We start from the raw sequence: 17,372 nt of genomic DNA, 5'->3' as shown, positions 1-17,372 counted from the left end.
TACCCATTGTTTAAAAAAAATATGGTTGTCTTTGGCAACCCTACAGCACACTGAGCAAAAAGTGGGCCAAAAGGTCTTGGAGCTCAATCTTAAGTTTATGCTGCATTTAGCTGGCCTCAGCTGGCTTGGTAAAAGAACAGTTGGAGGTGGGATTGATCTTAAAAGAGGGAAGATCAGCCCTTGTGTTGCCTATTGCCTCTCCGTACACATTGACCAAAGACGGAAACAGTATTGCCTCACCCGATGCAATAGAAATGCCTGCCAATTCTCATCTGGGCAAAATGACTAAGGTAGCCTGTAGGCGTTGAGTTCTTAAAATGAAAGAAAGGAGACTAGTTCCATTAGTGGAAGGGTCAATAACCCGGGGGCATAGATTTAAGGTAAGAGGTGGAAAGCTCAAAGGGGAATTGAGGAGAAACTTTCTCCCGGAGGGTGGTGGGACTCTGGAACTTATTGCCCGAAAGGTGGTCGAGTCAGAAACTCTCGTAAAATTTAACAAGCATTTAGGTATTCTCTTGCGCTGCCGTAGCTTCCAAGGCTATGGACCAAGAGCTGTAAAATGGAATTAGTGTCATCAGATCATTGTTGACTGGTGTGGACTCAATGGGCTGAATGGCCTCCTTCTGTGGTGTAATCATCCACGAACCTATGATTTTTGCTAGAGATTTTTGTGTTCTGTAGTGTGGACCCAATGTGACGAGCAGGGTGACAGGAAGAGGAAATAAAGAGTGTTTGGGAGGGGGGGTGGAAATCAAATTCTAATGTCCACAATTATCCTGCCGAGCAAGCAAAAAAGGTTAATGAATTAAATTTATTTCATTTTTGCAACTTTTTTTCCTGGGTTAGCGCTATCGCACTCCTTCAAAATCTAGATCACAGTTGGAATCAGAACTGGACGAGGAAAGCAGTGAAACACCACCTCATTGGAAGGAAGAAATGCAGCGAGTTAGAACGTACCGAGCCGCCAGCCTAGAGAAATGGACTAAAGGAGACAAGTATGAACTCTATAAGATGAGAATTTAAAAATACATATGGTTTTGCATATATTCGAACATGTCGAGTGGATTTGTGTTTCTCGGGACCTATAGTTCAGAGTATTTTTCATCAGTCTTGTCATTGTATCATAGAGAATCTGTCATGCATGCAGCATTCTGAAATAAAAACAAAATGCTGGCTAAACTCAGCAGGTCCGACATCCATCTGTGGCGAGATAAACAATTGGAGTCCATATGACCCTTCTGTGGTTTTGTAGGAGGGTCGTATGGACTGAGAACGGCTGCCAGACCTGCTGAGTTTAACCTTCCTTTCATTTCAGATTTCCAGCATCCGCAGTCTTTTTCTTTTATTGTAGTATTCAGCTTTTGCTATGGTGCACGTGCTTCAGTCATGCAACCTTTACGCATATTATTAACTTCAAAAGCATTGATCAGCGACTGAACTAGGCGAAACACCAAGGGAATAGTGTAATATGGGGAATGGGCAGAAAAGTGAAGTTGAATTGGTAGATCATTCACGATATTGAATGATAGAGCAGGCCCAATAGACCAGATGCCAGGTCCTGGCCCTACTTCCTATATATAAATAAGATCATTATATTTAATTGTGTGGTGGCACAATGGCTAGCACTGCTGCCTCACCACTCCAGGGTCCCAGGTTCAGTTCCTGGCTTGGGTCACTGTCTGTGTGGAGTTTGCACTTTCTCCTCCGTGTCTGCGTGGGTTTCCTCCGGGTGCTCCGGTTTCCTCCCACAGTCCAAAGATGTGCAGATTAGGTGGATTGGCCATGATAAATTGCCCCCGAATGTACAAAAGGTTAAACTGGGTTACAGGGATAGGGTGGAACCCTGGCCTTGAGTAGGGTGCTCTTTCCAAGGCTGGTGCAGACTCGATGGGCCGAATGGCTGCCTCCTGCTCTGTAGATTCTATGATTATAATTAAATCACGCTATGGATTTGTGGAATTACAAACTCCATTTGTCTGATTTATAAATTCAGAATAATTAAGTCCCATAAAAGACATTTCAAAATGTGTTGCACCTAGAATTGCAAAGTGCAGCTGAGGGAGAAGTTGCACACTTGCATTCTTGGTGACTAACCATTTATTGAGATTTTGTTGGGGAATGCCACTTTAATTTATTCAGTTATGGGATGGGGGCATCGCTGGCTAGACCAGCATTTATTGCCATCTCTCCACTGGGGAGGCAGTGGCGTAATGGTTAGTAACTGGATTAGTAATCCAGAGACCCACGGTAATGGCCCAGGGACCCGGGTTCAAATCCCACCAGGGCAGATGGTGAAACTTGAATTTAATAAAAATCTAGAATTAAAAGTTTAATGACCATGAAACCATTGTCGATTGGTTTCATGGTCATTAAACTTTTCAATCACTAATGTCCTGTAGGGAAGGAAATCGGCCGTCCTTACCTGGTCTGGCCCACATGTGACTCCAGACCCACAGCAATGTAGTTGACCTCAAACTGCCCTCTGAAATACGCGCAGTTCAAGGGCAAATAGGGATGGACAATAAATGCTGGCTAAGCTAGCGATGGCCACATCTCCTGAAAAATGTTTTTAAATGTCCTGAGAAGATGGTGCTGAGTTGCGTTCTTGAACCGCTACAGTTCCTGTGGTGTAGGAAGGTGTTACAGAAGTTTGATCCAGCGAGGGTGAAGGAACAGCAATATATTTCCAAATCTGGAAGCTGGTGGCGTTCTTAAGTTGTTCTGGACTAAGAATTAAGTGATAGGAGATGGAATTTAATCTTTACTGACTCTAGATCAATCCTGTACAGTTGAACTTTTCTTTCTCTGCAGGTTGAAGTCAGAGTCACGTCGGTGGAGCGACAGATCTGCTTCACCATGGTCACGGTCCTGGTCACATGATGGTTATTACTCAGACGACCGCAGCAGGAGGAAATCCAGCCGCTATAAAAGATCTAAAAAAGAAAGGAGGAAAATCAAAGCGAAGAAAAAATCCAGGAAGCTGAAGCATTCCAGGAGGCATAAAGTGCACAAACATAAGACAAAGGACACCTCTGTGCCTTCAGACTCTGCACGCTCACTAAGCTGCAAGACTAAGTCTTCTCTGGAGCATGTAAAGAAATCTCCTTCATCAACCTCTTCAAGAAACTCATCAGAAAGTGTGTGGTCTGAGACTTCTAGTCGTCAATCTTCTTCAGCCAGTACAGTTTCTCGATCCTATTCGAGATCAAAGTCTAGGTCTCGATCCAAAGGAAGATCCAGGTCTAGATCGAGATCCAGGACCAGATCAAGATCTAGATCCAGGTCCAGATCAAGATCTAGGTCCAGGTCCAGGTGTAGTTCAAGCTCCATCTCATCAAGAAGTAGATCCACGTCCAGATCTAGCTCAAAATCCAGGCACAAAAGGAGGCGAAGTACCAGGACTCATTTTGAAAATCAAAAACAAACCAAGCTTGATACTTCAAGGGTAGCTGCCAAGGAAAATGAGAAAAATGTAACACTCGCTGCTCCAGTCGAAGCTGTTCCTCCAGTTCCTTTAAGTGAAAGTCCTCCACCTTCAAGATGGCGACCAGGCCAAAAGCCATGGAAGCCCTCTTATGTTCGTATCCAGGAAGCCCAGGCAAAATTAAGTGAAAAAACACCTACATTGAGCAGTAGAGATTCAAAATGTTCAAAGGAGGATGACCTGTCCCCATCTTCACAGAAACAGCACCGCAGTTCAGATACCAGAGGGCATTATAACTCTGATCGTGAAAGTGATCGAAGTTCAACCTCAGACTATCAGAAGAGTTCAAGGAGCAGAGGGTTTAGTTCCAGGTCAAGGAGTCTGTCATATTCCAGGTCAAGGAGCCGGTCTAGTTCAAGGTCACGGTCACGTTCACTAACTAAATCTCCCTACCACGAATCATCCTCCTCCTCCTCCAAGTCGTCCAGTCATTCATGTAAATCTGTAGAACTGTGTGTAGCCAGCAGCGAAGAGAAGTATGGCAAAGTTCAAAAAACTAATTCTGTTTCAGATAAACACAATAAAGATCAGCAAGCAACCTCTGGAGCCAACCATGCAAGCAAAGAACGTACCCCTGGAAAGAAACATGAAAAGGAGCCTGATTTGTTGTCTTCACACTGTTCCAGCGAGAGTGACTCAGTTGAATATGCGAGAGAAAAGGGAAAAACTGAATCAAAAAGAGATAATATGTCCAACTCTCAGGCAGAATCTGTCAAAAAAAGCCACAGTAGCAAAAAAGCAGAGGGAAAATGTGAACGTCCCAGCAAAATTTCTACCAAGGAACATTCAATTGTAAAGCATATGTCCTCCAATGATCGCGTACAGCGACCAAGGAAGAAATCTACAAGGAACAAATCCTCTGAAAGAAAATCCTCCTCTGGGTCTCACAGCAAAGATGAGGAAACTGCAAAGAAAGTTAACAAGAAAGCAAGGTTGAATTCTGAGACCGAATCTGAAACAGAACAGAGCAAAAGCAGTAAAGTGCAATCTGGATCCACCTCCGAGGGGGGCGAAGTGGGTCAGAAACCGGATGGTGGTGAGACTGAAGAGAAGGCATTGAGTAGAAAACCAAATTCAAGACCCGAGGCGTGCAGCGCCAAATCTTCTGTATCGTCCAGCTCAGAAATGAGCAGCAGACAGCCATCAGCCAGACGGTCCTCTATTGGCAGCAGCTCTTCAGGTTCAGTGAGGGGAAATGAGAAGAGGCGAAAGAAGAAGGTGAAACACAAACTTAAGAATAAGAAAAAGTCAAAGTCAAAGAGCATGAAGTTCAAAAAGAAAAGCGAGAAGAAAAAATCCAAAAAGGTTCCAAAAACAAAGGAGAAATTCCATTGGCAGCCTCCTCTGGAGTTTGGGGACGAAGAGGAAGAAGAGACCAAAGCTGATGGGCCTGGTGAAAGCGATGTTAAATCCAAGGTCAGGAACACACTACCCAGTGTGAGACGGCATGATGCTGAAAACAGTACAGTAAATTGTGCTGCTTCGGTGAAAGTCAGCCATCCAGGCAAAGAGAATGCAGAGCTGCATGAATCACAGACAAGTGCCTCGGGTCTCAAACGGGACGCGGAACCGTCACCAAAACAGAAGAAGAGCGATTCGGCAAAGGCTTCAGCCACGGTAGCAAAAGCGTCAGGAGCGACAGATAAAGGCAAGCCCCCAAACCAAAATATTAGGAGCACCACCCCAGAGAAGTGCATTTCCACCTCGGCAGTGCAAAAAAGCAGTGAAAAAGAAGGATCTGTTTCCGAAGCTAGAGGTTCCAAAGGAGCAAAAAGCTTAGGAGTCAAGTCCGAAAGCGACACTTCAGCAGAGAAAGCGAGGCAGAATAAGAAAGAGACAAATGGCACTGAGGCTGTCCAAGCATCCGATATCAATGGGAGCGCAACAGAAAGTAGTACGAGGGCAGACAATGAGGCAACGGACAGTAATAAATGGAAACCTCTAAAAATAATGCCGAATGTGCCAACAGCTAGCCCCGTAGTTAATACCGAGGTGAAAGTAGAGGCTATTGAATCCGATAACAAACCCCAGGGACTGAAAATAGAAATTAAAAGTAAAAATAAAGTCAAGCCAGGCTCTCTGTTTGACGAAGTTCGGCGCACAGCAAGGATGAACCGAAGGCAGAGAAACCAAGAAACCTCGAGTGAAGAAGACTCCCCGTCCGGAGATAGCAAAAGCCGGTCTCGAAGCCGGAGTTCCTCACGTGGCCATTACCGATCCAGTTCGAGAGGCAGGTCGCATTCCCACACAAGATCCCGGTCAACCAGTAGATCAAGGAGTCGGTCAAGAAGCTACAGCTCTTCTTACAGGTAGGTACAATCTGTGCAGAGATTGGGCCAACGGTTGTGATTTTTATTTAAACTGGCCTTTAACTCGCAGTAAACTGATTACACTGTTAACCTTTAATAATACAGTAGCATCTTCTCCCTTCTGTGGTGATCCCTACCACAAAGAAGCACATGGTATCATAAGAACATAAGAACTAGGAGCAGGAGTAGGCCATCTAGCCCCTCGAGCCTGCTCCGCCATTCAATGAGATCATGGCTGACCTTTTGTGGACTCAGCTCCACTTTCCGGCCCGAACACCATAACCCTTAATCCCTTTATTCTTCAAAAAACTATCTATCTTTACCTTAAAAACATGTAATGAAGGAGCCTCAACTGCTTCACTGGGCAAGGAATTCCATAGATTCACAACCCTTTGGGTGAAGAAGTTCCTCCTAAACTCAGTCCTAAATCTACTTTCCCTTATTTTGAGGCTATGCCCCCTAGTTCTGCTGTCACCCGCCAGTGGAAACAACCTGCCCGCATCTATCCTATCTATTCCCTTCATAATTTTAAATGTTTCTATAAGATCCCCCCTCATCCTTCTAAATTCCAACGAGTACAGTCCCAGTCTACTCAACCTCTCCTCATAATCCAACCCCTTCAGCTCTGGGATTAACCTAGTGAATCTCCTCTGCACACCCTCCAGCGCCAGTACGTCCTTTCTCAAGTAAGGAGACCAAAACTGAACACAATACTCCAGGTGTGGCCGCACTAACACCTTATACAGTTGCAACATAACCTCCCTAGTCTTAAACTCCATCCCTCTAGCAATGAAGGACAAAATTCCATTTGCCTTCTTAATCACCTGTTGCACTTGTAAACCAACCTTCTGTGACTCATGCACTAGCACACCCAAGTCTCTCTGAACAGCGGCATGCTTTAATATTTTATCGTTTAAATAATAATCCCGTTTGCTGTTATTCCTACCAAAATGGATAACCTCACATTTGTCAACATTGTATTCCATCTGCCAGACCCGAGCCCATTCACTTAACCTATCCAAATCCCTCTGCAGACTTCCAGTATCCTCTGCACTTTTCGCTTTACCACTCATCTTAGTGTCATCTGCAAACTTGGACACATTGCCCTTGGTCCCCAACTCCAAATCATCAATGTAAATTGTGAACAATTGTGGGCCCAACACGGATCCCTGAGGGACACCACTAGCTACTGATTGCCAACCAGAGAAACACCCATTTATCCCAACTCTTTGCTTTCTATTAATTAACCAATCCTCTATCCATGCTACTACTTTACCCTTAATGCCATGCATCTTTATCTTATGCAGCAACCTTTTGTGTGGCACCTTGTCAAAGGCTTTCTGGAAATCCAGATATACCACATCCATCGGCTCCCCGTTATCTACTGCACTGGTAATGTCCTCAAAAAATTCCACTAAATTAGTTAGGCATGACCTGCCTTTAACGAACCCATGCTGCGTCTGCCCAATGGGACAATTTCTATCCAGATGCCTCGCAATTTCTTCCTTGATGATAGATTCCAGCATCTTCCCTATTACCGAAGTTAAACTCACTGGCCTATAATTTCCTGCTTTCTGCCTACCTCCTTTTTTAAACAGTGGTGTCACGTTTGCTAATTTCCAATCCACCGGGACCACCCCAGAGTCTAGTGAATTTCGGTAAATTATCACTAGTGCATCTGCAATTTCCCTAGCCATCTCTTTTAGCACTCTGGGATGCATTCCATCAGGGCCAGGAGACTTTTCTACCTTTAGCCCCATTAGCTTGCCCATCACTCCCTCCTTAGTGATAACGATCCTCTCAAGGTCCTCACCTGTCATAGCCTCATTTCTATCAGTCGCTGGCATGTTATTTGTGTCTTCCACTGTGAAGACCGACCCAAAAAACCTGTTCAGTTCCTCAGCCATTTCCTCATTTCCCATTATTAAAACTCCCTTCTCATCCTCTAAAGGACCAATATTTACCTTAGCCACTCTTTTTTGTCTTATATATTTGTAAAAACTTTTACTGTCTGTTTTTATATTCTGAGCAAGTTTACTCTCATACTCTATCTTACTCTTCTTTATAGCTTTTTTAGTAGCTTTCTGTTGCCCCCTAAAGATTTCCCAATCCTCTAATCTGCCAGCAATCTTTGCCACTTTATATGCTTTTTCCTTCAATTTGATACTCTCCCTTATTTCCTTCGATATCCACGGTCGATTTTCCCTCTTTCTTCCGTCCTTCCTTTTTGTTGGTATAAACCTTTGCTGAGCACTGTGAAAAATCGCTTGGAAGGTTCTCCACTGTTCCTCAACTGTTCCACCATAAAGTCTTAGCTCCCAGTCTACCTTAGCTAGTTCTTCTCTCATCCCCTTGTAATCTCCTTTGTTTAAACACAAAACACTAGTATTTGATTTTACTTTCTCACCCTCCATCTGTATTTTAAATTCCACCATATTGTGATCGCTCCTTCCGAGAGGATCCCTAACTATGAGATCATGAATCAATCCTGTCTCATTACACAGGACAAGATCTAGGACCGCTTGTTCCCTCGTAGGTTCCATTACATACTGTTCTAGGAAACTATCGCGGATACATTCTATAAACTCCTCCTCACGGTTGCCTTGACCGACCTGGTTAAACCAATCGACATGTAGATTAAAATCCCCCATGATAACTGCTGTACCAATTCTACATGCATCAGTTATTTCTTTGTTTATTGCCTGCCCCACCATATCGTTACTATTTGGTGGCCGATAGACTACTCCTATCAGTGACTTTTTCGCCTTACTATTCCTGATTTCCACCCAAATGGATTCAACCTTATCCTCCATAGCACCGATGTCATCCCTTACTATTGCCCGGATGTCATCCTTAAATAACAGAGCAACACCACCTCCCTTACCATCCACTCTGTCCTTCCGAATAGTTTGATACCCTCGGATATTTAACTCCCAGTCGTGACCATCCTTTAACCATGTTTCAGTAATGGCCACTAAATCATAGTCATTTACGATGATTTGTGCCACCAACTCATTTACTTTATTCCGAATACTACGAGCATTCAGGTAAAGTACACTTATGTTGGTTTTTTTACCTCTGTTTTGAATCTTAACATCTCCAGTTTTATTCCTTTTGTTATTACTGGGCCTATTCACTGTGCTCCCCTCAGTCACTGTACCTTGTACAGTCGCCCTTATGGATTTCTGACTATGTCTTCTCTGCCTTGCACTTTTCCCCTTACTTCCTTTTGTTTCTGTCCCTGTTTTACTACCTTCCAACTTCCAGCATTGGTTCCCATCCCCCTGCCACATTAGTTTAAACCCTCCCCAACAGCTCTAGAAAACACCCCCCCTAGGACATCGGTTCCAGTCCTGCCCAAGTGCAGACCGTCCGGTTTGTACTGGTCCCACCTCCCCCAGAACCGACCCCAATGCCCCAGGAATTTGAATCCCTCCCTCTTGCACCATCTCTCGAGCCACGCATTCATCCTATCTATCCTGACATTCCTACTCTGACTAGCTCGTGGCACTGGTAGCAATCCTGAGATTACTACCTTTTGAGGTCCTACTTTTTAGTTTAACTCCTAACTCCCTGAATTCCGCTTGTAGGACCTCATCCCGTTTTTTACCTATATCGTTGGTGCCTATGTGCACCACGACAGCTGGCTGTTCACCCTCCCCCCCCCCCCCCAGAATGTCCTGCAGCCGCTCTGAGACATCCTTGACCCTTGCACCAGGGAGGCAACATACCATCCTGGAGTCTCGATTGCGTCCACAGAACCGCCTGTCTATTCCCCTTACGATCGAGTCCCCTATCACTATAGCCCTGCCATTTTTCTTCCTGCCCTGCTGTGCAGCAGAGCCAGCCACGGTGCCATGAACCTGGCTGCTGCTGCCTTCCCCTGGTGAGCCATCTCCCTCAACAGTATCCAAAGCGGTATATCTGTTTTGCAGGGAGATGACCGCAGGGTAATTTCCCATAATAAACCAGGATGTTTTGGAGAGATGTGGTAAAGTTCTGTATGAATTCAAGTCTTTTCATCTTCCTGTTGGTCTTTGATCTGGCTTCATAATTTTGAGAACGTTATTATTTCAAAAGCTCCCCACCCCAGCACATTTCCTCTCTCTCTCTCTCTCTCTCTCTTTCCCCCCCCCCCTCCCCCCCCCACTCGCTCACTCACGTGCACACGCTCACTCAGGCGCGCACACTCGCATAAACACACACTCTCTCTTTCACACACACACACACACACACACACACACACACACACACACACACTCTCTCTCTCTCTCTCCCTCTCTCTCTCTCTCGCACACTCTTTCACACACACACACGCACATTCTCGCTCAAATACACACACACTCGACACGCACACTCTCTCTCTCTCTCTCTCACACTCTCATACACTATTTCACACTTTCTCTCACACGCATTCTCTCTCTTTCTCTCTCTCTCTCTCTCTCTCTCTCTCTCTCTCTCTCTCTCTCTCTCTCTCTCTCTCTCTCTCCTCTCTCTCTCTCTCTCTCTCTCTCTCTCTCTCTCTCTCTCATATCCAATTGTCTCCCTGGCCATTCCAGTGAAAGAAAGCTCAGATTCTCCGCTGTTACTGATGACCCCAATTCTTGACAGCTGGTATCTTAGCTATGCCATGCAGATTGCTCATTCACAGGCAACCACAGGATTCTGGCATCCTTCCTAGGGCAAACCATGTCCATGTGCTGGCTTAATTTTTAAAATCTCCATGCCATTAAATATTGCTCTGCACAAACGTGAGCACTGTCATTTTAAGTTGCTCCAGAGGCACACTGTTGGATGGGAGCCATCCCGGTAATTTACTCGACTATCTGCACCGCCACCATAAACTACAGAAATTAAGAAAACACTGGAGATACACGTCCAATCACCCAGCACCTCCAAGAGAAAGTATTAGCATTTTGAGGGAAATTCTCTCATTTACTCATGTTTGCCCCCCCCCCCCCCCCCAATAACTTCTGAACCTATCTCCACAGCAAATTCAGCATTGGTCTTCCATTTGGCCCTTCATGTCTGCACCGGCTAAACAAATGAGCATCAAGACTTTTTCTTTATTCATCTATGGGATGTGGGCGTGGCTGGTTAGGCCAACATTTATTGCCCATCCCTGGTTGCCCTTCAGAAGGTGCTGGTGAGTTGCCGCCTTGAACTGCTGCAGCTTCTGAGGTGTAGATAATTTTTTCTTATCGGTGGTGGGGGGGGGTGTTCCAGGATTTTGACCCAGCGACTGTAAAGGAACGCAGATATATTTCCACATTGAGGTGGTGAGTGACTTGGAGGAGAACCTCTAGGTGGTGGGGTTGCCAGGTATCTGCTGCCCCTGCCCTTCTACATGGTGGCGGTAGGAAGTTTGGAAGGTGCTGCCCAAGGAACCTTGGTGAGTTATTGCAGTGCATCTTGGCAATGGTACACCTGGCTGTCGCTGTTCGTTGGTGGTGGAGGCGTTAAATGTTTGAGGAAAGGGTAGCAATCAAGCGGGCTGCTTTGTCCTGGATGGTGATGAGTTTCATGAGTGTTGTTAGAACTGCACTCATCCAGGCAGTGGCCTGCTCTGCTGGCCGCAGTATTAGGATGGCTCGTCCAGTTCAGTTTCTGATTAATAGTAACCCCCAGGATGTTGATTGGGGGGGATTCAGCGATGGTGATGTCATTGAATGTCGTGGGGTGACTTGGTGCATTTCCTCTGTTTATTCCCCTGCACATCGTTTCTATTCATGTAATAACCTAATGCCCTCTTGAACCTGCCTCTACCATGCTTCCAAGGAGTGAATTTCAGACCCAAACCACTGAGTGAAAAATATTTCTGTCACATCACATTTGCTTCTTTTGCAACTTGCTTTCAATTTGTACCCTCTGTTCTTCATCCTAATGAACAGGAACAGTTTCACCTTTTCTTCTCTGTCCAGCCCCCTTATGATTTTGACCATTTCTCAGATCGCCTCTTAGTCTGCTTCCCTCCAAGGAGAACTGTCCCCAGCATGGCAGTGGGGGAACATTTTAGTGGTAGTGACCACAGCACGGTACGGTTCAAGTTTGTTATGGACAGGGAAACAGATGACCTGAAAAAGATGGCCTTGGATTGGGGCAAGGCAGATTTCACTAAAATAAGACGGGGTCTGACCGAAGTTGACTGGGAACGGCTCCCTGCATAAAAATCCACAGCGGTGCAGTGGAGGGCATTCGAAAAGGAAATGGGCTGAGTACAGGTATAACATGTTCCCTATTGGGGGAAATGTAGAGGCAAGAAGTTCAGGGAACCCTGGAGGTCTAGGACAAGCCAGGTCTGGATAGGGAGGAAGAGAAGACTATGGATGATTCCTGATTCCTTTTTGTTATTTTTTTTATGTTAACATGCGGGCTAATGTTTGGGGGTTTGGTGGGAGGATGGGATCGTTGCTATTGATATGTGGATTGACATTGCATTCATTACTGATTATTGTTTCTTGTTGGTGGGTGTAAATTTGGGAGAAAATGTGAAAAAGGAGAATAAAAGTATTTTTTTCAAAAAAGGAGGAAGAGAAGGGCTTTTATCAAGTTCAACGGGTGAAATTCAGCTGCAACCCGGGAGGAATTTAGGAAGTGCAAGAGGAAACTTAAGAAAGCAGTTAGAAGAGCAAAAGGGGGGCATGAAAAAGGACTTGCTAATAGGATTAGGGATAACCTTAAGATGTTCTATACATTAAGGGGAAAAGGTTAACCCAGGAAAGTGTACGGTCCATTAGAGATCAAGTGGGTAAGTTGTGTGTGAATCCGCAGGAAATTGTTAGGCTGTTAAATTAATACTTCTCATTGGTCTTCACTCGGGAGAAGGGGGTCATGGATACAGAATTTAGGAAATGGGACTGAGGACCTTCGGCAGTTTGACATAGGAAGTGAGGCAGTATTGGAGACTTTGACAGGCTTACAAATTCCCAGGCCTCGGATGTATTGAATCCCAGGCTGCTGTGGGAAGCGAGGGATTCCATCGCAGGTTTTTAATTCCTCCCTGGCCATGGGGGAAGTGCCAGAGGACTGGAGAACAGCTCATGATCCACTTTTCTAGGAGGATAATAGAGATAAACCAGGGAATTACAGATCGGTGAATCTCACATCAGTGGTGTGGAAACTATTGGAGAAAGTTCTGAAGGAGAGAATTGATCTCCACTCGGAAAGACATGGGTTGATGAGGGATTGTCAGAGGGCGGTCAGGCCTACCAAATTTGATGGAATGTTTTGATAAAGTGACCGAGTGTGTGGATGAAGGAAGTGCAGTTGGTGTAGTTTATATGGATTTTAGCAAAGCCTTTGACAAGGTCCCACATGGGAGACTGATTGAGAAGGTTGAAGCATGTGGAAATCAAGGAAGCTTGCCGAGATTGATCCAAAACTGGCTTAGTAATAGGGCACAAAGGGTGGTTGTAGAAGGCTGTTTGAGTAACTGGAGGCTGGTGTCCAGCGGCGTATCAGACGGTTCAGTACTGGCTCCCTTATTGTTTGTTCTATATATTGTGACGAATGGAGAATTTTAGGAATATTGGATTCTAAACATTTGGCCATCTAAGGGTCGAAAGATTGGGGTTGAGAGTGTGTTTGACTGCAGTGGTCATGTTTTTAAAAAGATAATCCTGTTTTGCCAGGCCTGGGAGCTTTTAGGAGCCAGACGGTGAAATTGACCAGAGGAATGGGTTTTTCAGGCTGGGCTAATGCATTGTGGTTTGACTCCGAGGAAGTCCCTGAGGAGTTGATGTGCGTTCAGCATAAAGAGTTAATTTGTTTTTCAGCTTGGGGTGATGTCATTGCTGGGTGGAGCTAAGGGATTCAGAGACATTTTGAGAAAGCTTTGGAGAGGAATTAAAGTTTGATCTGTCTGACACTGAGTTCACAATTCCCTCCCAGTAGGTTAGTAATAAAACGAGTATTCGTTTATTGTATTCATAAATAAGTTTTGTTTTAAATATACCAAATCGTTATTTTTTTTCGTGCCACCACTCCTGGAGCGAATCATTCTTTCCGTACAGTCTTACAAAATAAATTAAAATATTGAGGATTTGGCCCAATATCCCAGCCACTATTGGGGTCTGGTCTGGGATCGTATTAATATAAATGATATTGATGAGAACGTGGGGGGATTGATAAGTAAGTTTGCAGACGACACCCAAGAAGGCTGAGGGGTGACTTAATTGGGGTGTACAAAATTATGAGGGGAAAAGACAGGGTGGACAGTATAACATTGTTTCCCTTAGTGGAGAATTCCAGAACCAGGGGACATAGATTCAAGATAGGTGGCAGAAGGTGTGGAGGGGACATGAGAAAGAACCTTTTTGCGCAGAGGATAGTGGGAATTCGCTGCCTGAGTTGGTTGTGGAGGCAGAGACACTAAACTCTTTTTAAAAAGTACCTGGATCTGCACCTTAAGTGCTCTAAGGTACAGGGCTATGATCCGAGTGCATAAAGGTGGGATTAGAAAGAGCACCTGGGGCTGCACAGTGGCACAGTGGTTAGCACTGCAGCCTCATGGCGCCGAGGTCCCAGGTTCGATCCTGGCCCTGGGTCACTGTCCGTGTGCAGTTTGCACATTCTCCCCGTGTTTGCGTGGGTTTCGTGGGTGAATTGGCTGCGCTAACTTGCTCCTTAATTGGTATAAATGAATTGGGTACTCTAAATTTATTTTTTTTAAAAGAAAGAGCATCTGGATTTCCTCGGTCTGACATCAACAAGATGGGCCAAATGGCCACCTGTGCTGTAACCTTTCTATGATTTTGTTCTATTGGTAGGGTGGTTAACAGTGAAGAAGTGGGTCATAGTTTATGGGTTGGTCAGGTGGGCAGAACAGAGGCAGATGGTATTTAACCCTGATAAATGTGAGGTGATGCAGTTTGCAAGAAGAAACAGGACAAGTGAGTGTTTAATGAATGGCTGGACACTAGGAAGCTCAAAGGAACAGATGGAACTTGGGTTACTTGTTCACAGATCCCTGAAGGCGGCAGAGCAGGTGAATAGGGTAATTAAGGCATATGGGACACTTGCCTTCATCAGTCATAGCATAGAATATAAGAGCAAGGAGGTTATGTTGGAGCTGTACAGAACGTTAGCCATGCCACAGCTAGAGTACAGTGTGCAGTTCTGGTAACTATAGGAAGGTGATTGCCCAGGAGGGGGTACAGGAGGAGATTCACCAGGATTTGCCTGGGCTGGAGCATCTGAGCTATAAGGAGAGACTGGATAGGCTTGGATTGTTTTCGTTAGAGCTGAGAAGGCCGAGGGGATATGATTGAAGTGTGTAAGATTATGAGGGGTTTGGACAGGGTAAATAGGAAGCAGCTGTTCCCCTTGACTGAGGGGTCAATCACTGAGCTGTGAGGCAGCAGTGCTAACCACTGTGCCACTGCACCACCCTTGAAATACCGTTTGCCAGTCTGAGTAGCTAATCTTAATGCATACTCTGTTTCTTGTTTAGTCGTCACCTTGCTGTCCATTTTAGCACTGACTAACCCTAACCTTAAATCATGCTGTTAATGTTGATATCCTTTTTGCGTTTATGTGCAGAATCTCGTCTATCAGGATGAATTTAGTCACAGAATAGTCGGCGGCACGACAGCACAGTGGTTATCTCTGCTGCCTCATAAGCGCCAGGGACCCGGGTTCAATTCCGGTCTCGGGTGACCATGTGGAGTTTGCACTTCCTCCCCGTGTGTGCGTAGGTTTCTTCCGGGTGCATTGGTTTCCTCCCACAGTCCAAAGATGTGCAGCTTAGGTGGATTGGCCATGATAAACTGCCCCTTAGTGTCGAAAAGATGTGTATGTTGGATGGAGTTACAGGGCTGGGCAGGGCAGCGGACTTAGGAAGGGTAGTTTTCAGACGGTAGGTGCAATCCGATATGTCGAGCGTCCTCCTGCGCTGTAGGAATTGCTACCACACAGATTGGGACCATTCAACACATTATGTCTGTGTTGGCTTTCCGAAGAAGCAGTTCACCGTTACTCCACCTTTTTCCTGCAGTGCTACACATTCTTCCTCTTTGAGTGCTGCTGAATTGGAGTTTCTCCAGCACTTTCTGTTTTTACTTAACATTACTGCCTGCTTTTTTAATCAGTGCCCCTTTTAATAAAAGCTAGGATGCCATATGTTTTATTAATCATTTTCGTAATCTGTCCTGCTACCTTCCATGATTTATACAAATGTACTTCAACCCAGGTCCCTCGGCTCCTGCAGTCCCTTTGGAATTGTGTCCTTTCTTTCATATCCCCGCTGCCTTCTTCCAACCAAAATTCATCTCTGTGTTTCTCTGCATTAAATTTCATCTGCCAAAAGTCCACTTGTTCCACCAACCTGTCCATAACCTTTTGAAGTTCCATGCTGCCCTCATGGTTCCGAATACTGTGAAGTTTTTTATTATCTGCACATTTTGAAGATGTGCCCAGTGATTCAGATCATTAATATATATCAGTAAGAGCAAAGGCCCCAACACCACCGGGGGGGGCTCCATTTCTTCCAGTCTGGAAAACATGCATTAACTTCTGCTCTCTCTCTTTACTATCACTCAGCCAACTTGGTCTCCAGGTTGCTAGTGTCCCTTTTATTTCTGGAGCTATAACTTTTCTCTCAAACCTATTGGGCAGCAATTTAACAACTGTATTTTGCAGGCCCATGTACACTACATCAACAGTATTACCCTCATCCACCTTCTCTGTTACCTCTTTAAAAAAAACTCCAGCAATTTAGTTAACAAATTTGTGTTGGCTTTCATTAACCCATATTTCCTCAGTGTTTCCTCTGCCAAAGTAAGATTGACCGGCCTGTGTTTGCTGTCTTTCCACCCTTTTTTTTTCCAGCAGTCTGGAATTCCCCAGTTCCCTGCCACCACCCCACAGCCTAAGGAAGACTGGAAATTATGGCCAATTTCCTCCCTCACTTCCCTCGGTATTCTTAGATGCATCTCACCTGGTCCTGGTGCCGTATCAACTTTTAAGTGCAGACAGTCTATCCAGTGTCAGCACCTTGGGCTGTAACTTGTGGGCTCCCCAGCGTCAGATATTGGGGGGGGTACCCCAAAGATGTGCTGAGGATTGTGTCTTGGAACTTTCCATTTGCACTTCCAACTGTCCAGGCGCACAAACTTCTTCTGGACAAGTGCGCTGCGAACCATCCAGCAACCCTGGTTATGCAAATAGTTACTCAGAAAAAGTTAGAAGAACTAAAACCCCTTCTAACTTCTGCGTAAGTGTTTTAAATGCCCAGACCAATCCCCTCACAGGATTCCCTGCACCCTCCACTAACCAAACCCCTCACCCCACTGCCCCAGCAGTATTTATCCCCCGACCCTCATCTCCGACCCCTTTCAGTTCCTGGCCTACTAGCAGCGTTGAATAACCTGATAACATAACTCAAACCCTCCAGGCATTGCACACTACCCCATTGACACCCACCCCTTGCAATCTGTCCCAAAAGTTTGCACAGTCTTGGCCACTTGGAGGACCTCGTGAGTTCTCCCAGTGTCATCCCGCAGCCAACATTGCCAAAACAGATTGCTGTTTTTAGAGCATATTGCTGTCGACACATTTGGCTTCCAAACAATTATTCTTTG

At 45.3% G+C, this 17,372-nt stretch overlaps 1 protein-coding gene across 11 annotated transcripts in view; it reads left to right on the top strand.

The window, feature by feature from the left end:
• The window catches only part of nktr (natural killer cell triggering receptor), a 273,135-nt gene that overhangs the window by 196,609 nt on the left and 59,154 nt on the right, over window positions 1–17,372 (top strand). For all 11 annotated transcript variants that reach the window (XM_038798536.1, XM_038798533.1, XM_038798535.1 and 8 more), the window contains 2 exons: window positions 847–995; window positions 2,812–5,793. In XM_038798536.1, the coding sequence (XP_038654464.1) occupies window positions 847–995; window positions 2,812–5,793 (3,131 nt within the window). The remainder of the gene's footprint in view (window positions 1–846; window positions 996–2,811; window positions 5,794–17,372) is intronic.

This window comes from Scyliorhinus canicula, chromosome 5 (genome assembly GCF_902713615.1).
Source record: "Scyliorhinus canicula chromosome 5, sScyCan1.1, whole genome shotgun sequence".
In the NCBI taxonomy this organism is placed as follows: domain Eukaryota; kingdom Metazoa; phylum Chordata; class Chondrichthyes; order Carcharhiniformes; family Scyliorhinidae; genus Scyliorhinus; species Scyliorhinus canicula.
Note: the sequence above shows the minus strand (reverse complement) of the source record. Positions and strands in the feature narration are given on the sequence as shown.